Source organism: Prionailurus viverrinus, chromosome A2, assembly GCF_022837055.1.
Source record: "Prionailurus viverrinus isolate Anna chromosome A2, UM_Priviv_1.0, whole genome shotgun sequence".
Lineage (NCBI taxonomy): Eukaryota > Metazoa > Chordata > Mammalia > Carnivora > Felidae > Prionailurus > Prionailurus viverrinus.
The window spans coordinates 11,093,348-11,114,615 of NC_062562.1; the positions used below are offsets into that span (position 1 = coordinate 11,093,348).

At 45.1% G+C, this 21,268-nt stretch overlaps 2 protein-coding genes and 1 pseudogene across 2 annotated transcripts; all 3 read right to left on the bottom strand.

The window, feature by feature from the left end:
- Window positions 1-2,570: 2,570 nt before the first annotated feature.
- LOC125149017 (olfactory receptor 10H3-like) lies at window positions 2,571-6,621 on the bottom strand (annotated as a pseudogene).
- Window positions 6,622-9,903: 3,282 nt separating this feature from the next.
- Window positions 9,904-10,848, bottom strand: LOC125160421 (olfactory receptor 10H3-like). Its single transcript, XM_047849360.1, has one exon. The coding sequence runs from the start codon at window positions 10,831-10,833 to the stop codon at window positions 9,904-9,906; it is 930 nt and encodes a 309-aa protein (XP_047705316.1). The 5' UTR covers window positions 10,834-10,848.
- Window positions 10,849-20,304: 9,456 nt separating this feature from the next.
- LOC125160463 (olfactory receptor 10H3-like) lies at window positions 20,305-21,249 on the bottom strand. The gene has a single exon (XM_047849429.1). It carries the CDS (start codon window positions 21,232-21,234, stop codon window positions 20,305-20,307), a length of 930 nt encoding a protein of 309 aa, XP_047705385.1. The 5' UTR covers window positions 21,235-21,249.
- Window positions 21,250-21,268: the final 19 nt, after the last annotated feature.

Sequence of the window (21,268 nt, forward strand, 5' to 3'; positions counted from 1 at the left end):
CAACACAACTCCCTGCTGTCTCTATCTGCCCAGAGAGTCCCAGTCCCTGCTGAGGACTAGGAGCTCCCAGTCTTGGGGGAGACAGGACTGGAGTAAATGCCTTCAACCCCTTAGGGTCAGGGCAGAGTCAGAGGGAAGGAAGGAGCTGGAGCAGCCCAGAATGGGAATCCAGGGCTCTGCCCTGGGGTCAAGGCAGCTGGAGGGCTTCTCACAATAAGGGTAATTTAGAGCTGGGTCATAGGGAGCGATTTCTCCTTGTCAGTAGAAGTGTTCACTGTCTCCTGGACACACTGGATTGCCCCACCTCGCCTCATGGTCAAGTTCTACCCTTTCCTTGTCATCCTGGTGATCCAAGCCTGAGAGTCCACATCAACATAAGCCTCTCTATGATACAATCAAGCAAATATTTGGTCTCCTATGTTGTCCATGTTCATTGACCTCCGAGGAGAGTCTTGTATGCTCAAGAGGTGACTGGTAGCTGTGGGTTTAGCATTATATCACATCTTCCGCCTCCAACTCAAACATCTGGCCTCACCTTTGAGTAGTAGTTTAGATCCACAGAAATCCCACTTCCTGGGTCCCCAGACCTATGGTTTCCCAATCCCCAGCATGGGAGTCAGACAGACCTCAATCTCCATGTGACCTTTTCCTTCACATTTTGTGTGACCTCCACCAACTGTTCTCATCTGCATAAAGGGGGTACCCATACCCTTGACCTCTCTTTGTGCATCTTGAGATAGCACTGTGCCTACAACAAATCCCCCTACAACAAATCAAATAGATTCTTCCAAACTCAGGAATGAGAAATTGATGTTTATGGAAATTAATGTGGGGAAAAAGGGAAAAGACTTTCCATAAGCTGTCAGAAAGCAACACCCTTTTTTTTTTTTGCTAGTGGGTTATCATTTATTTGGTGGCTTTTCAGCTAACAGCACAGAAATGTACATATGTAAACTAACCTGTTATATAAAGACATATCTGAGATTATGTTCTTTTTTTTATGAAATTTATTGTCAAATTGGTTTTCATACAACACACAGTGCTCATCCCAACAGGTGCCCTCCTCAATGCCCCTCACCCACCCTCCCTTCCCTCCCACCTTCCCATCAACCCTCAGTTTATTCTCAGTTTTTTAGAGTCTCTTATAATTTGGCTCCCTCCCTCTCTAACTTTTTTTTCCCTTCCCCTCCCCCATGGTCTTCTGTTAAGTTTCTCAGGATCCACATAGGAGTGAAAACATATGGAATCTGTCCTTCTCTGTATGACTTATTTCACGTAGCATAACACTCTCCAGTTCCATCTATGTTGCTACAAAATGCCATATTTCATTTTCTCATTGCCATGTAGTATTCCATTGTGTATATAAACAATTTCTTTATCCATTCATCAGTTGATGGACATTTAGGCTCTTTCCATAATTTAGCTATTGTTGAGAGTGCAAAGCAACACCCTTTTAACATGCTTTATGTTCTTATCCAAGCACTGATCCCCCTCCCCTTTCTCTCTCTTTTTTCCTCCCTATTCCTCTCCCCCTCTCCTTCTCTCTCACTCTCCCTTCCCTTTCCCTTCCTCATGTGAAAATTGTGCTGTTACCAACTTCCTTCTCATTTTCATGCCTTTTCCAGATTTTGCCCATATGCACTTTTATCCAACTTCTTGTTCAGATCATTTTCAGGACTCCTATCCCACTACTTATCTTTCTCTCTCTCTCTCTTCCGGTGTCTCTCCCTTCCCCTCTCTGCTTCACCCTCTGAACCCTATTTTTTTAATTTTTTTTAAGTTTTATTTTTCATATTTGAGAGAGAGAGAGAGAGAGAATGACCAGGGGAGGGGCAGAGTGATGGAGACAGAATCTGAAGCAGGCTCCAGGCTCTGAGCTGTCAGCACAGAGCCCGACACGGAGCTCGAACTCACAAGCAGTGAGACCATGACCTGAACTGAAGTCGGACGCCTAACCAACTGAGCCACTCAGGCATCCCTGAACCCTATATTATGCAGAAATCCTCCCTTAAGGTCTATCCCTTCCAAGGTAGTGAGGAATTGTAAACAATAAATCATCTTCTAATAGTTTACTTTTTTTACCTTTTTTTTACTTTTCTAATAGTTTAATTTTTTTGTGCATTTGTCATACTCTAAAAGACAATACTATAAACCACTGGATGAATAGCTTGATATGAAAAGGGTCAATTCTGGGGTCAGATATTATTACTCTGCTTAATTTTCTTTATCCTTATGTTGGAGGAGGGGAAAATCTTCCCTTGCATGAACATTCAAGAAGATCTTGTGCGTTATTTCCCAGACACATCCCTGTGATACTCCCCACTGGTCCATAGAGAGACAACACATCCTTAGACAGAGTAATGGGAAGGAGTTCATCACATGGGGTCAAGAACAAGAGATCATGGTCACTAGATCCCATGCAAGAGGGGTGTAAAAAATTGGGGAAAAACAAATACCCAGCATGCATCCAACATCTACGGATATGTGTATTTTCATAGACTGAAACTCTACAACATTCCTGTGGAGATAGATGTTATTGTCCTCAGGCCTTCTACCATATTTCTTCATCACTAAACTGGCCAACAGTAGCTTAAGGGACTGAATTTTCTCTGGAAGCTTTTCTTTTTTTTTTTTAATTTAATTTTTAGTTATTAATATGCAGTGCGATATTGGTTTCAGGAGTAGAACTCAGTGATTCATCACTTGCATACAACATCCAGTGCTTATCACAAGTGCCCTGCTAGTGCCCATCACCCGTCTATCCATCTCCCACCCACCTCCTTCCATCAACCTTCAGTCTGTTCTCTATCATTAACAGTCTCTTATGGTTTGTTTCTCCCCCTTCTCTTCCCTCCCTTCCTATGTGTTCATCTGTTTTGTTTCTTTAAAAATTTTTTTTAATCTTTATTTATTTTTTAGACAGAGAGAGACAGAGCATGAGTGGGGGAGGGGCAGAGAGAGAGAGGAAGACACGGAATCCAAAGCAGGCTCCAGGCTCTGCACTGTCAGGACGGAGCCTGATGCAGGGCTCAAACTCATAAAGTGTGAGATCATGACCTGATCTGAAGTCGGATGACCAACTAACTAAGCCACCCAGGCACCCCTGTTTTGTTTTCTAAATTCCACATATGAGTGAAATCATACGATATTTGTCTTTCTCTCATTGACTTATTTCACTTAGCATAATACACTCTAGCTCTATCAACATTGTTGCAAATGGCAAGATTTCATTCTTTTGGATGGCTGAGTAATATTCCATTGTGCATGAGCAATATTCCACATCTTTATTCATTCATCAGTTGATGGACATTGGGGCTCTCTCCCTCATTTGACTATTGTTAATACTGCTGCTATGAACATTGGGGTGCATGTACCCCTTCAAATTTGTATTTTTGTGTCCTTTGGGTAATAGGGCAATTGCTGGGTTGTAGGGTAGTTGTATTTTTCAATTTTGGAGGAGCATCCATACTATTCTCCAGAGTGGTTGCACCAGTTTGCATTGCCACCAACAGTACAAGTGGACTCCCTTTTCTCTGCATCCTTGCCAACACCTGTTGTCTCTTGTGTTGTTAGTTTTAGCCATTCTGACAGGTGTGAAGTAATATCTCGTTGTAGTTTTGATTTGTATTTCTCTGATGATGAGTGATATTGAGCATATAAAATCAATGTGCAAAAATCTGTTGCATTTCTATACACCAATGATGAAGCATCAGAAAAAGAAATCAAGGAATCAATCCCATTTACAATTGCACTAAAACAATAAGATGCCTAGGAATAATCCTAAGAAGTAAAAGATCTGTACTCTGAAAACTATAGAAGACTTATGAAGGATATTTAAAAAGACACAAAGAAATGGAAAACCATTGCATGCTTATGGATTGGAAGAACAAACAATGTTAAAGTGTGTGTACTACCCAAGCCATCTACACATTTAATGCAATCCCTAGGAAAATATATCACCAGGATTCTTCTCAGAGCTAGAATAGAGAATCCTAAAATTTTTATGGAACCACAAAAGACTGCAAATAGCCAAAGCAATCTTGAAAAAGAAAAAAACTGGAGGCATCACAATTCCAGATTTCAAGTTATATTACAAACCCCTAGTCATCAAGACAATATGACTAGCAGGAAAACAGACATATAGATCAATGGAACAGAATAGAAAACCCAGAAATGGACCCACAAATCTATGGCCAACTCATCTTCGATAAAGCAGTAAAGAATATCCAATGGAAAAAAAGACAGTCTCTTCAACAAATGGTGTTGAGAAAACTGGATGGCAACATGCAGGGGAATGAAACTGTACCACTTTCTTACACCAGACACACAAATAAATTCAAAATGGATGAAAGACCTACATGTGAGATGAGAAACCATCAAAACCCTGGAGGACACAGACAGCAACTTCTTTCACCTTGGCCATAGCAACTTCTTACTAGATACATTGCTGAAGACAAGGGAAACAAAAACAAACTTGAGCCATTGGGACTTTATCAAGATAAAAAGCTTCTTCACAGAGAAGGAAACAATCAACAAAACCAAAAGGCAGCCTATGGAATGAGAGAAGATATTTGCAAATAACATATCTCATAAAGGAATCATATCCAAAATCCATAAAGAACTTATCGAACTCAGAGCGCCTGGGTGGCTCAGTTGGTTAAGCATCTGACTTCAGCTCAGATTGTGATCTCACGGTTCATGAGTTCAAGGCCTGCATCAGGCTCTGTGCTGATGGCTCAGAGCCTGGAGCCTGCTTTGGATTCTGTGTCTCCCTCTCTCTCTGCCCCTCCCTGCTCACATTCTGTCTCTCTCTCTCTCTCTCTTTCTCTCAAAAATAAGTAAACATTACAAAAAATTTAAAAACTTATCAATCTCAACACCCAAAACACAACAACCCAGTTAAGAAATGGGTAGAAGACATGAGAAGACTTTTCTGAAGAAGACACCAGATGACTAACATACACATGAAAACATGGAAGCTTCTCATTATGGCGTTCTTGAGCTCCTTATTCCTGAGGCTGAAATGATCGGGCTGAGAAAGGGGTGAAGACTATATAGGTGGTGGCCATCAGGGTGTTACTGTCCATAGAATGGGGGCCCTTGGGCTTGAGGTAGATAATGGAGGCAAAGCTGTAGTGCACAATGACCACCGTGAGGTGGGACACACATGTGGAGAAAGTCTTGTGCCTGCCTTCAGCAGAAGGGATCCTCAATATGGCATCCACGATGAAGACATAGGAGAGGATGATGAGGAATAAACAGCCCATCAGAGCTGAGACACACACCAGGATCACAGCCAAGGTGACGGAGGCTGTTTCTTTCCCACAGGCCAATTTCAAGAGGGAAAATACATGGAAGGCAAAATGGTGGATCACATTAGACCCACAGAAGGTGAGGTGAAAAACTATCAGGGTCACCATCATCCCCATGATCGAGCCACCAGCCCAGGACCAGGACACGAGGCGGGCACAGCCATGGGGGCTCATGAGCACATTGTAGCACAGGGGGTGGCAGATGGCCATGTAGCGGTCATAGCCCATGATCATGAGCAGGAAGGAGTGGGTGAAGCCGAATGTGAAGGAGAAAAACATCTGGCTGGCACAGGCCGTCCAGGTGATGGTGCGGCGGGTGGAGAGCATGTCAACCAGCATGACAAAATGGTGGATCACACAAGACCTACAGAAAGTGAGATGAAAAACCACTGGGGTCATTATCATTCCCAGCTGAGCCACCAGCCCAGCCCTGGGATGTAGGACAGCACAGCCACAGGGACTCATGAGCATACTGTAGCACATGGGGTGGCAGATGGCCACGTAGCAGTCATAGCTTCTGATCATGAGCAGACAGGAATGCTCTTTGTTCTCACAATACTTTGCCTTCATTTAGCATGTGTATAGTCAAGAAATGTTCTTCCAGGGGCGCCTGGATGGCTCAGTCGGTTAAGCATCTGACTTCGGCTCAGGTCATGATCTCACGGCTCATGAGTTCAAGCCCCGTGTCAGGCTCTGTGCTGACAGCCCAGAGCCCGGAGCCTGTTTCGGATTCTGTGTCTCCTTCTCTCTCTGACCCTCCCCTGTTCGTGCTCTGTCTCTCTCTGTCTCAAAAATAAATAAATTTTAAAGAAAATTAAAAAAAAAAGAAATGTTCTTCCAGGCTTATTTTGTATGGAAATATTCTAGGTGCTAGGATCTAGCAATGACCCAGGACTAGGTCTCTGCTCTCCCCTTTTCATGGTCCATTGAGAGAACCTGTCATATAACCAAACATGACAATACACAGTGGTCAGAGGTGTGACCAGGGCAGCCTAGGGATCTGCAGAAGCTAAGGGTGAGTCACAGACCCAGCCTGCAATTTAGAGACTTTGGCAATTGGTAGTGTCTACATTGAGACATGATGCTTAATTGACTGAGCCACCAGGCGCCTCTCACCTGAATTTTGAAGTGCTTTGTGGCACAGGTTAAGGAACTGACGAGTGGATGTAGGGTCACACAAGGAGCAGGTGGCGAGCATGTCGCTGGGGTCGTTGTGATCATCCTCACTTGCTATGGCCACATGAAGATCCCCCCTGCCATCTCCAGTTCCGGCTTCTGTCCCCAAGGCTGAGAGCAGGGGTAAGTCCATGGGCTGTTGTAGAAAATAATCTACTTTTTATTTTGGTACTGGTTTGCATAGCCACTTTTCTCTTCTGGGTGTGTATTTTAAGGACCTTAGTTTGGGGGCGCCTGGGTGGCTCAGTCGGTTAGGCATCCGACTTCAGCTCAGGTCATGATCTCACAGTTAGTGAGTTCGAGCCCCGCATCAGGCTCTGTGCTGACAGCTTAGAGCCTGGAGCCTGCTTCAAATTCTGTGTCTCCCTCTCTCTCGGTTCCTCCCCTGCTCATGCTCTGTCTCTCTTTCTCCTTCAAAAATAAATAAAAATATTTTTTAAATTTAAATTAAAAAAGACCTTAGTTTGTATTCTTTAAAAATTAGTATAAAAATTAGAAGTATTATACTTTGTAAACTAAATTATATATCTTGCATTTCATTAGCTTAGTAGTTGGAACCACTTAGTCTTCAGCCACAAGACTACTTGTTAGAGTACCAAGGAAAAAATGTTATTTGTGCTTTGAGATTGATCACGGAAAAGAAAATAGCAAAAAGCAGTAAAAAGATGAATTTAAACATACTGTAACATTATTAAATATATGTTATATACACTTACGTATATATGTTCACACGGGTATATACACATTCATTCTAGTAGTTCTGCTTTTCTGAGGAACCCTAACACAAAAACCTTAAAAGAAAAAGAGGCCTTGTAAAAATGTCCCTTTTCCATCTAAAGAGATGAGACCCAGACCTCAGGATCCCTGGTGGTTTGTCCTGTGGGTAAGCATTTCCCCCAGTTCAGCCCCTGCAACTCAGCGTCTCTCTGAGGATGTGCGTGATGCTGTGTCTTTACTCTAACGCAGGGGCCCCAATACACAGGAGGGTGAGCATCCGTCCTGAGTCACACGGTCCACGTCGAGCACGGAGACCGTTCCTGCTGTCCTCCAGCTCCTGCTCCAATAAGTGTTGGTTGAGGGCACACCGCACCCCAGCCCCTGTGCTGGGGCCCCTGCAGCTACATGGTCAGGTGAGTCCTCAAAACACACCCCAACGAGCAAACCCTGCAGCTGGGCTACCGGGACTCCTTCACCTTTGTTGACCGAATTCCAAGGACACTCAGCACTTCTCGAGAGCCATCTCAATGCCCCAGGTCTTCTCCACAAAGAAGAATGGCCTAAGAATCTGGCTTGAAACTAATTGTAAAGTGAAACCCAATAACATTTAACGTCAGGATGCCATTTCACGAGTCAGTTCCTGGGGCTGCTGTATCAAAGCATATAAATCTCGTGCCCTGACTCCACACACATCTATCCTCTTCCATGCTGGAGGCCAGAATTGAATCAGGGTCACCAGGTGTGAGTCCAGGTGTGAGCAGGGCTGCGTCCTTCGGGGGATCCGGGGAGGGATGTGTCTCCTGCTTTCCCAGCTTCGAGGGCACCACGCATCCCCTGGCTCGTGGTTCCTGCCTCAGCTACTCCAATTCCTCCTTCCGGTGTCACATCCCCTACTGCTCCCTGTCTCTGGCCCCTCCTGCCCCCTTGCATAAGGACACTTGCAATTATAGCAGCCCATCTGGGTGATGAGGGTAATCCCCCTGTCTCAGATCTTAACTGCATCTCATCTGCACACTCCCTCTTGCTGGGTCAGGGAACGCAGCCACAGGCTCTGGAGAAGCACATCTTAGGAATGGTGGGGGTATCCATCAGTAACACCGATAATGAGCAAAATAATGAATGGAACCCCAAAACTGCCATAGCCGGTTTTGCCAAGCTCTCGTTGTCAGTGTTCATGAGACAAAGTGTCTCATGAACTCCTCTGGAGTCCGTGTTTCCCTCTGGCTGTGTGAAAGGGGTGTGTACCTAGGGCTGCACCTGCCCTCCTTCCCTGAAAAGGGTCCCTTCCTTCTAATGACAGCCTTCTCCTCCTAGTCATGACCTCACTTCTCTCTGTAGACACCTGAGAGAGGGGGGCTCCTGGTCACCAATTGCACACACGTGCACATTGTAATCGATTCCTGCTCCCTGCCTCCATGGTGCTGTGGCCTGGGACCGATTTGCATTTTTTGCATTTCAAAAATGTGATTAGTGATAGATGTGGGTCATATCTAAATGTGGAGAAAGGATAATTTACTTTGAGACTTAGAAGAGTGAATGCATAGGAAACCCTTCCCACAGCATTTAGCAAGTGGCAGATACTCGTATGTGGCAGCCATCCTTAGATTAGTATTGTAAAACATCTTCTGACTGCAGCTCAAATATCTGACCACAGTTTAAGTAAGAATTTACACCAATGGGAGGCCCCCTCCTGGAGCTTCAGACATGGTTTCCCAACTCCAGCATGGGAGTCAGACACACCTAAAGTTGCATGTGACCCCTTCACTCACATGTTGTGTGACCCCCACCAACATTTGTCATCAGCATAAAGGAGGTACCCACACCCTTGACCTTTCTTTGTGCCATCTTGAGAGAGCACTGTGTCCTCCAACAGAGCCCGTAGATAGATTTGAGTAAACACAAGAATGAGAAACTGATGTTTTACCAGAAGTATTGTGGGGTAAAAGGGAAAAAGATTTCCATAACATGTCAGAGAGCAACACCCTTTAAACATTTTGTATGTTCTTACCCAAACACTGAATCTTCTCCCCTTTCTCTCTCTGTCTCTGTTTCTGTCTCCATTTCTCTATCTCTCTCTTTTCTTCTACTAAACATTCCTACATCCTTCACTCAACCCAGCTCAAAATAGAAACCTCCTTAAGGTCAATCCCCTCTAAACACAGCGAGGAACCGTAAACATTCAACAGTCTCCATGGAGACAAATATTTAATGTTCTTTTGGGCATTTGTTATAATTAGAAGGTAATACTTATAAACAGTGGGCACAGTGCCTGATAAGAAAATCCCTGATACTGGAGGCAGTTATTTTTATGCCTATTTTGATTTATCCTTAAGGTGGTGGAGGAGAAATTCTTCTCTTGCTTCTGCATTTAAGAAGAACAATGGGCATCAGTGTTGACACACATCCATGTCATGTCTCTCACTAGCCAATAGGTAGGTAACACATTCTTAGAAGAGTTAATGGGATGTGGCTCATCACATGGGGTCTTAAACATGAGATCATGCTTACTAGAGCCTATAGAAGAGATGGGCAATCAAATTGAGGAAAAGCAAAGGTGTAGGATGCCTCCACACATATGGATGCACCCACCAATACCTATTCAATATTTTCATATATTGAATCACTAAAAAGTCCTATGGAGACATTATTATCCCCAGCCCTTCTGTCATATTTCCTCACCAACATATTTCCTCCAGTGTCAGGAGCTTAAGGGACTAAATTTTTTCCGGAAGCTTTTCTTTATGGCATTCTTGAGCTCCTTATTCCTGAGGCTGAAAATGATTGGGCTGAGAAAGGGGGTGAAGACTGTATAGGTGGTGGCCATCAGGGTGTTACTGTCCATAGAATGGGGGCCCTTGGGCTTGAGGTAGATAATGGAGGCAAAGCCATAGTGCACAATGACCACTGTGAGGTGGGACACACATGTGGAGAAGGTCTTGTGCCTGCCCTCAGCAGAGGGGATCCGCAATATGGCGGCCACGATGAAGACATAGGAAAGGACGATGAGGAATAAGCAGCCCATCAGAGCTGAGACACACACCAGGATCACACCCAAGGTGACAGAGGATGTCTCCTTCCCACAGGCCAACTTTAGAAGGGAAAGCACGTGACAGGCAAAATGGTGGATCACATTAGACCCACAGAAGGTGAGATGAAAAACTATCAGCGTCAACATTATCCCCATGACTGAGCCACCAACCCAGAACCATGACACAAGGCGGGCACAGCCACGGTTGCTCATGAGCACATTGTAGTGCAGGGGGTGGCAGATGGCCACGTAGCGGTCGTAGCCCATGATCATGAGCAGGAAGGAGTGGGTGAAGCCGAACGTGAAGGAGAAAAACATCTGGCTGGCACAGGCCGTCCAGGTGATGGTGCGGCGGGTGGAGAGCATGTCAACCAGCATGCGAGGGGTGACGGCAACGGTGAACAGAATCTCGGAGGTGGACAGGGCGCACAGGAAGAGGTACATGGGCGTGTGCAGGCTGTGCTCGCTCCAGACTGTGGCCATGATGAGCAGGTTCCCCAGCAGCGTGAACAGGTACATGATCAGGTACAGCAGGAAGAAGGCGGGCAGGAGATGCTGTGGGAAGGTGGAGAATCCCACGAGGATGAACTCAGTCACCATGCTATAGTTCTGACCAGGCACGGGTGCTGCATCTGGTGAGATCAGAAAGGGAATGAGGGTGCGTAATTTATCCCATGAATAACAAAGATGATTCAGTGTCAGAAAACCTATCATGTGATCAGTCACAGGAATAAACTAAAATAAATATCATATAATTATATCAATTCAGACAGCAATCCTGGATTGCTAAATTTCGATTACTGTTTATGATTTTAAAAATTAATACATAATTATCATAAAATATTGTATTATTTTAGATATACAGTATAATGATTGATATATGTACGCATCTTAAAGATTTTTTAGAAGTTTCTTCTAAATATGAAATCAACTGGACTTTTCCTAGATAACTAAGAACATACACTAGAAAACTAGCAAGAAGTGGGAGACAATAGATGCACTATTTTAAATTTTTTTTTCAACGTTTTTATTTATTTTTGGGACAGAGAGAGACAGAGCATGAACGGGGGAGGGGGAGAGAGAGGGAGACACAGAATCGGAAACAGGCTCCAGGCTCCGAGCCATCAGCCCAGAGCCTGACGCGGGGCTCGAACTCACGGACCGCGAGATCGTGACCTGGCTGAAGTCGGACGCTTAACCGATTGCGCCACCCAGGCGCCCCTAGATGCACTATTTTAGCATCAGAAACAAGCCAAGGTTACTCACTGTCTCTGCTGTTCATTAGCAGGGAAATGAAAGCCGGGAGCAGTGCTTGAGGAATGATAAAGAAAGAAGGAATATCAGGATTGGACGGAAAGACACGTGATCATCTACCTAGAAAGGTGCAAGAATGAAGGCAGAAAATCTTTGAGCAAAGACAGAACACATGCTGTGGAAGACAGATCAACTTCCCAAACTCATAGTGTTTCCCATAGAATTGCACCCATAATAATCACACACCAGATAGAATTTAAGGAAAAAGTAAGACAACATTGTCAATAGTGACACAAACTATAAGGAGACAGCTCTCAAACAGTTTGGTCTCAAGATTTCTTTATGAAAAAAACAAAACAAAACAAAACCGGTGAGTCCCCTAGAGGGCTTTTGTTTGAGTGAGTTAGAAGTCTCCATTCTTACCATATTAGTAATTAAAACTGAGATTCTTTGAACATATTTAGTTCTAACACATTTGTAAAGTTTACTTATTATTTTGAGAGAGACAGAGACAGCATGAGTTGGGGAAGGACAGAGAGAGAGAGGGAGAGAAAGAGAATCCCAAGTAGGATCCACACACTGTCAGTGCAAGGCCCACGAGGGGTTAGAACTCATGAAGCGGGAGATCATGACCTGAACTGAAACCAAGAGTTGGTTGCTTAACTGACTGAGCCACCCAGGAGCTCAAAGTTCTTGACACATTTAAAGAATAATAATCAACCTTTGGTTCAAACTAAGGAAAGTAACCATATTTTAAAAACCCATTTAATGACGGAGCACCTGGGTGGCTCAGTCAGTTAAGTGTCTGGCTTCAGCTCAGGTCATGATCTCACGGTTCGTGAGTTCGAGTCCTGCATTGGGCTCTGTGCTGACAACTCAGAGCCTGGAGCCTGCTTCAGATTCTGTGTCTCCTCCTCTTTCTTTGCCCCTTGCCTGCTTGTGCTCTGGCTCTCTCTCTCTCTCTCTCTCTCAAAAATGAATAAAGATAAAAAAAAAAAAAAACCCTTATTTAATGAGAAGTGTGGCTTTGTTTTAAATTTTAGCAAATTTGTCCAGTGCTGGCTAGATGGCATAGAAGATGATGCAGTATCCTCATCATTCAGCCTGTGGCAATATGTTCTTAATTTGAAGCATATGATGAAAATATATCCTCACCTTCACTGGAAGAGTGAGGACTTGGTGGTCCCCCGGAATGGGTCTCTGGGACCCCAGGGCCCTCATATCATACTTTGAAAACCTCTGTTATGAAAAATCTAGGAATTAATCACACAATGCAGTACTTCCAAGGACAGAAACTGTAACTACTGAGATATCTATATATGGCTATATAAGATTATACACATATATAATATATACAACGGAATATTACTCAACCATAAAAAAGGCTGAAATCTTTCCATTTGCAACATGGATGGACCTAGAGGGTATTATACTAAGTGAATAAGCCAGTCAGAGAAAAACAAATAGCATATGATTTCACTCATATGTGGAATTTAAGAAACAAAAAAAATTGAGAAGTGGAAGAGGGAGAGAGACAGAGAGAGAGAGGCAAACCAAGGAAGAGACTCTTAACTATAGACAACCAACTGATGGTGAACAGAGGACATGGAGTGGGGGGCTGGGTGAATTAGGTAATGGGGATGAAGGAGTGCACTTGCTGTGATGAGCACCGGATGATGTACAGAAGTGCTGCATCACTGTATTGTACACCTGAAACTAATATTACATGTATGTTAACGGGAATTTAAATAAAAACTTCAAAAAAAGATGAAATGTATGTATGCATTCTATATAAATTAATTAATTAATTAATTAATTAATTAATATATACATACACACACACACACACACACAAAGGAGTATTTGAATTTCATCAGCATATCTTCTATGAGTGCTGACGCCATTCTCATTAAATATATTTTAACTATTGGAAAAAGAAACAGACATGAAAACTTCCACAAAGGTTTTGTTCAACAAAGGATATCCAGGATACATGAACAGGCAGATGGAAATTTGGGAAAGGAGCCGGTGCCTTGACTAAAATTGACCAGGGAATACTGTCTAGAGTAAATAAGAAACCAGCACATTAAGAAGAAGAGACTCCAGGGGCGCCTGGGTGGCGCAGTCGGTTAAGCGTCCGACTTCAGCCAGGTCACGATCTCGCAGTCCGAGAGTTCGAGCCCCGCGTCGGGCTCTGGGCTGATGGCTCGGAGCCTGGAGCCTGTTTCCTATTCTGTGTCTCCCTCTCTCTCTGCCCCTCCCCCGTTCATGCTCTGTCTCTCTCTGTCGCAAAAATAAATAAACGTTGAAAAAAAAAATTAAAAAAAAAAAAGAAGAAGAGACTCCATACAGAAACGAGTGCAGGACATGAGCAGAGAACCCACAGAAGGGGTTACACAGGCAAGTGCACAGATGGTTTCAAGACAAGGAAAGGGAAGGGGAAAACGACCCTGAGATTTCCCTGTACACCTATTCATTTCCCCAGATTAGGAAGTGCCCAGTGCCCACAGCTATACGGGGAGGGAGCAATCCCGCGGCCTGCGGCTGAGAACCGAGAATGGAGAAGTGCAGCCTTCACGTGCACCTGAACCTCTGTCTCCATGGCGCACACCTACCTGGACGGAGCCTGTGGGATGCAGCCCCGCTTGTAGTGCGGGAATGGACAAGCCTGCTTGGGAACCGTAACTGGGAAGGGGGCAGGTCCCACGGGCCGGAGGCAAACCCTGGAGCCCCAGCCAGGAGTTCCGTGCACACACAGCAGCGTAAATGAAGCCGTAAAATGACACCGAGTGAATGAGGCAAAAGGCAGCTCAACTCTCCAGCATAATTGCATCTGGGCGCATTAAAAACAGAGCACCTGACACTGTTCTGTGGGATGCTGCAACGCTGTATACATGCCACTATCCGCTGCTCCAAACCCACAGGCTGCAACACAGACAGTGAGCCCTAGTGTAAATGTGGGCGGAGTTACTATAACGTGTCCTGATTGGTTCACCAGTGGAACAAACGCCCCACACTACTACCAGATTGTACAACGTTTAGCAGCATCCCTGGCCTCAGCCCTCCAGATGCCGGTAGCATCCCTCCCTCCCCATGAGCTGTGACAACAAAAGGGCCTCCGGGCATGTGCAAATATTTCAGGGGGACAGGATCAGTCCCAATCAACAATAGTGACCTAGAAGCTGCAAAGGTCACTAGGCTGAGTGAGGAACCCAGGACCCAGCAGGGGCGACCCGAGAAAAGTCCCACCAGCTCCCAAGGCTCAGAGCCTGTCTTACCACCTTTCTCCCCAGTCCTGTTCCCACCCCCAACCGGGGCTTGCTCCCCACAACTGCCTAAATATTGCCACCTACCCTGTCCCTCCTGGTCCCCTCGTGCTGGGCTGCCTCTTCCAGGAAGCAGCCAGCAGGGGAGGACAGAAGACGCTCTCTGGGGTTATTCTGTCAGCAGCACACAGGGGCAGGTGTGGGGCCAGACCTCTGGGCTCCTGGAACTGATGCTGTGTGCTTTATCCCTGTTGCAGCTTCCCAGCAGGCTGTTCCCCAGGGCCTCCTCAGGGTCTGGAGTGGCCAAGAGGATCATCAGAGGATCTCTGGGGATGTGCAGCCCCTACTCCTTCCTCCAACTCCCCAACACAACCAAGACTCCCTGCTGTCTCTGTCTGCCCTGAGAGCCCCAGTCCCTGCTGAGGACTAGGAGCTCCCAGTCTTGGGGGAAACAGGGCTGGAGTAGATGCCCTCAGTCCCTTAGGGTCAAGGAAGAGTCAGAGGGAAAGTAGGAGCTGGTGCAGCCCACAGTGGGAATCCAGAGCTCTGCTCTGGGGTCAGGGCAGCTGGAGGGTGTCCCAGAATAAGGGTAATTTAGAGCTGGGTCTTGGGGACTGATTTCCTTTGGTCAATAGAAGTTTTCAGTGTCTCCTGGTCATACTGGATAGCCCCACCTCCCCACACTGGTCAAGTTCTACCCTATTCCTGTTGTCCTGGTGATCCGAGCCAGAACATCTCCATTAGTATGTGCATCCTTGGGCTATAAAAACACATTTGGTCTTTGTCCACTTCATGACACACAGCTCCTAAAGCCCTTGTCTCAGGAGTGATGATACTGGATTTTGCATGCTAAGGAGATGCGTGGTGGTTGGGAGCCCCTGGATAGTCTAGGAAGGAGGCTGCTCCCCTGAACGGCCAAGGTGAGATCAGAGAGCTGGGACTTCCAGGTGGGGAGAGGGGCTATGGATTGATATTCAATCTCCAAGAACCAATGATTCAATCAATCATGTCTGTGTAACAAAACGTCCACAAAAACTCCCTAAGCAATGGGAATCAGAGACTTTCCCATTTGTCAACACGTGGAGGTGCTAGGAGGGTGGTGTGTCTGGAGAGGGCATGGAAGGTCCTCGGTCCTTCCTCCACCTTGCCTGATGCACCTGTTTTACCTGGCTGTTCCTGACTTGTGTCTTTTATAGTAAACTGGGAAGAGTAAGTGTTGCATTTTCCTGATTTCTGTGAGTCATTCCAGCAAAGTATCCAAAATGAAAGGGGGGAATTTAGAAACCCCAACTGTGAAGTCCCATCAGACAAAAGTGCAGGTACCCTGAACACTGAAAACTTGTCACTGGCATCTCCAGGTAGTTCGTGTCAGAAGTGAACTGAATTATGGGACTGCAGGTTGGTGTCTGGGAAGCTGAAGAATTGTTCATTGTTGTGGGAAGAACTCACCCATTTGGTCTTAAGTGTTAGGTGTAGAAACAGCTCACTTCCTGTGTCCCTCTGTCCAATCAACAACACAGTCCATTCTGCCTCTGAAATCAACCTCCAGTCTGCCACTCGACCCAGTCCAGGATGCCCACGCGCACCTCTGCCCATCTCTTCCTGCGTCTGCCCACCCCGCCGGCCCTCAGCTGCCTGCTTCCCTCACAGCAGCCAGGGGGACTCCCTACAAACGGGAATCTGACCATGGTGCATGGGCTTAAAATGTACCACTTGAATGCCACCTCACACCTGTCAGAATGCCTAGAATTAACAACTCAAGAAATAACAGATGTTTGTGAGGATGCAGAGAAAGGAGAACACTTTTGCGTTGTTGGCGAGAATGCAAACTGGGGCAGCCACTGTGGAAAACAGTATGGAGGCTCCTCAAAAAATTAAACATAGAACTGCCCTATGACCCAGCAATTGCACTAGTAGGTATTTATCCAAAGGATACAAAAATGTGGATTCGAAGGGGTATATGCACCCCAAATTTATAGCAGCACTATCAGCCTTAGTCAAACTACAGAAAGAGTCCAAATGCCCATAGACTGATGAGTGGATAAAGAAGATTTGTATATATATATACATTGGAATAATAACGATGAAAAAGAATGAAATCTTACCATTTGCAACAATGTGGATGGAACTAGAGTGCACAGTAAAACCTTTGACTATGAGTGCCTTGTTCTGCAAGTGCTCTATAAGGCAAGCAAACATTTCTAATAAATTAAAAAATTATCATGTTTATTTTTGAGAGAGACAGACCAGCATGAATGGGAGAGGAGCAGAGAAAGAGAAGACACAGAATTCGAAGCAGGCTCCAGGCTCTGAGCCATAAGTACAGAGCCCAATGTGGAGCTTGAACTCGTGAACCAGGAAATTATGACCTGAGCCGAAGTTGGATGCTTAACTGACTGAGCCACCCAGGCACCCCTCTAATAAATTGCAACTTGATAAGTGAGCAATGTCTTGCAATACGGGTGGGATGTGACTCCAGATGTCACATGATCACAACTGAGCCAATGGTTCCTCTCTCTCTCCTGCTGTAGGATTGTGGGTGATCATCTCCCATGCTCGGTCTCAGGCTGTAGTATTTGGCAGAAATCAGTGATTTTTCAGAATGTTTGAAGATGCCTACAATGGGCACTGGTGTATTTTTTGTCACTTCAAAGCACCTGTGGACAGTCCTTTGCTTCTCCATACAAGAGGAAGCTCAGGAATGCTTTGCTTCATTTTAGGTCAGGCTGCCTGCAGATTGAGGCCCTTTCCTTGCTGCCTTATTGTCAGTTTACATTAAATACAATATATGACAAGAGTTTATTAATACTGTGCTGTAGTCAACATCTATGCAAGTGTATACAATTGCCTCCATGCAGGAAAAGCTTCCACTGAGCCAATAGATAGCAGTGATTCCATTAGTGATCGTGAAAGTCGTCCAACACAATAACCCTCCTCTCTCTTGTCTCCTTCACACCAGCCATGAAGGTTTTCAAAGGTAAGTGCAGGTTAGTTTGTTTATTTTTCTTTATATTTTATATTTCCTTTATTATTTTGTATTATATTACAGTATTGTAATCATTTTTACATAAATATTTTAGGGTTGCAGAACAAATCATCTGAGTTTCCATTATTTCTTATAGGGAAATTTGCTTTGATAGACAAGTGCTTTGGATTACAAGCATGTTTCCAGAACGAATTATTCTCGTAATCCAAGGTTTACTGTATTATGCTAAGTGAAATAAGTCAGTCAGAGAAAAAGAAATATCATATGATTTCACTTATATGCAGAATTTAAGAAACAAAACAGATGAACATAGGGGAAGGAAAGGAAAAATAAGATAAAAACAGGGAGGGAGGCAAACCATAAGAGACCTAAATGCAGAGAACAAACTGAAGGATGCTGGAGGGGAGGTGGGTGGGCAGATGGGCACTTGCTGGGATGAGCGCTGGGTGTTGTATGTAAGTAACAAATCACTAAATTCTACTCCTGAATCCAAAACACTATATGTTAACTAACTTGAATTTGATTAAAAATTTTTTCTACTTGGTACAACCACTTTGGTAAACTTTTGTCAACATCTATTCAACCTGAACATAGTATCCCCTATGACTTGGCCTTTACACTTCTAGCTACAGACTCAACACAACACATAAGTGTTAATCCACTAAGGACATGTAGTAGATGTCATAAGAGCACCATTTGTAGTATCCCCAAATGGAAATGTCTATGCATATGTTCACATAATGGAATACCACACAGCTCTTTTGTGTATGTATTTTAAGAGTATTTAGAGTTCCCCACTGCCCTTGGAACAAACTCTCTAAGTGGACACCATGGTCTCACATGCTCTTGCCCTACCCACATATCTACATCTCATTCCAGCACCCTCTTAGTGACTTCCAACTCTCCCTGGTGAACTGAACATACCAATGTCCCCAAATGCACCATAGATAAGGACATCTTGATGGGGAGGGGTGGCATTAGTTAGTAAACCAATAATGAGTAAAATGATGAAAGGAATCCCAAAATTACCATAGACGGTTTTTCCAAGCTCTCGTTGTCAGTGTGCATGAGCAAAAGTGTCTCATGAACTCCTCTGGAGTCCGTGTTTCCCTCTGGCTGTGTGAAAGGGGTGTGTGCCTAGGGCTGCACCTGCCCTCCTTCCCTGAAAGGGGTCTCTTCCTTCTAATGACAGCCTTCTCCTCCCAGTCATGACCTCACTTCTCTCTGTAGACACCTGAGAGAGGTGGGTTCCTATTCACCAACTGCACACACGTGCACATTGTAATCGATTCCTGCTTCCCCCCTTCAAGGTGGTGTGACCCAGGACAAATTATCTATCAGATTTTCATTTTCTGTGTTTCAAAATTGTGAATAATAATAGAAGTGGGTCATATCTAAATGCGGAGAAATAATGATTTATTTTGAGACTTAGAAGAGTGAATGCATAGGAAACTCTTTCCACAACGTTTGGCAAATGGCAGGCACTCATATGCAACAGCCCTCCCTTGGTTTATTATTATAAAACACCTTCTGCCTGCAGCTCAAATATCTGGCCACAGCTTAAGTAAGAAATTTACATTAACAGAAGACCCCCTCCTGGATGCTCAGACATATGATTTCCCAAACCCTATCATGGAAGTTAGACCTAAAGTTGCATGTGACCCCTTCCTTCACATGTTGTGTGACCCTCACCAACATTTCTCATCTGCCACACCCTTGACCTTCCTTTGTGCTATCTTGAGATAGCACTGTGTCCTCCAACAGAGCCCGCAGATAGATGTAAGTACACAGGAATGAGAAATTGATGTTTTATTGAAAGTAATGTGGGGAAAAACAGAAAAGGATTTCCATAAGCAAGACCCTTTAAACATTCTGTATGTTCTTATCCAAGCACTGAACCGTCTCCTCCCCTCACTCTCTTCCCCTCCCTTCCTCCTACCCTCCCTCCCTCCCTCTTTCCCTTCACTTCTTATTCTGACATCCTTCACTCAACACCAATCAAGGTAGAAAAACTCCCTTAGGGTCTATCCTCTGCTAGGACAGAAGGAACTATATACACTGTCAACCAACTTCTTGGAGAGGAAGAGTTTACTTTTTGTACATTTTTATATTAAATGGTATATAAAACACTGGACACATGCCTGAGAGAAAAGCTGATGGCATTTATTATTATGCATGCTTTTGTTCAGACGTATGGTGATGAAGGGAAAGTCTTTCCTTCCTTCTCCATTTGAGAAGAACCATGGGCATCAGTGCCCAGACACATCCATGTGATGCCCCCCCCCCACTCATCCACAGGTACATAACACATTTGTAGACAGAAGTAATGGGATGGAGTTCATCACATGGGGTCTTGAACAGGAGATCATGATCTCTAGATCCTATGCAAGAGGGAGGCACACAAATTGGAGAAAAACAAATACCTAGCAGGTATCCAACACCTATAGATGCATTCAACAATACTTACTCAGTATTTTCTTATATAGAATCCCTACAACAGGCTTATGGAGATGGACTTGATCATCCCCAACCCTACTGTCATTTTCCTCACCGCCAAACTGGCCGTCAGGAGCTTAGGGGACTGAATTTTCTCTGGAAGCTTTTCTTTATGGCATTCTTGAGCTCCTTATTCCTGAGGCTGAAAATGATTGGACTGAGAAAGGGAGTGAAGACTGTATAGGTGGTGGCCATCAGGGTGTTACTGTCCATAGAATGGGGGCCCTTGGGCTTGAGGTAGATAATGGAAGCAAAGCTGTAGTGCACAATGACCACCGTGAGGTGGGACACACATGTGGAGAAGGTCTTGTGCCTGCCCTCAGCAGAGGGGATCCGCAATATGGCGGCCACGATGAAGACATAGGAGAGGACGATGAGGAATAAACAGCTCATCAGAGCTGAGACACACACCAGGATCACAGCCCAGGTGACAGAGGAATTCTCATTCCCACAGGCCAACTTTAGAAGGGAAAACACATGGCATAGAAAATGGTGGATCACATTAGACCCACAGAAGGTGAGGTGAAAAACTATCAGGGTCACCATCATCCCCATGACTGAGCCACCAGCCCAGGTCCAGGACACCAGACGGGCACAGCTACGGTTGCTCATGAGAACATTGTAGCGCAGGGGGTGGCAGATGGCCACATAGCGGTCGTAGCCCATGATCATGAGCAGGAAGGAGTGGGTGAAGCCAAACGTGAAGGAGAAAAACATCTGGCTGGCACAGGCCGTCCAGGTGATGGTGCGGCGAGTGGAGAGCATGTCAACCAGCATGCGAGGGGTGACGGCAACGGTGAACAGAATCTCAGAGGTGGACAGGGCGCACAGGAAGAGGTACATGGGCGTGTGCAGGCTGCGCTCGCTCCAGACTGTGGCCATGATGAGCAGGTTCCCCAGCAGCGTGAACAGGTACATGAGCAGGTACAGCAGGAAGAAGGTGGGCAGGAGATGCTGTGGGAAGTTAGAGAATCCCACGAGGATGAACTCAGTCACCATGCTATAGTTCTGACCAGGCACGGGTGCTGCATCT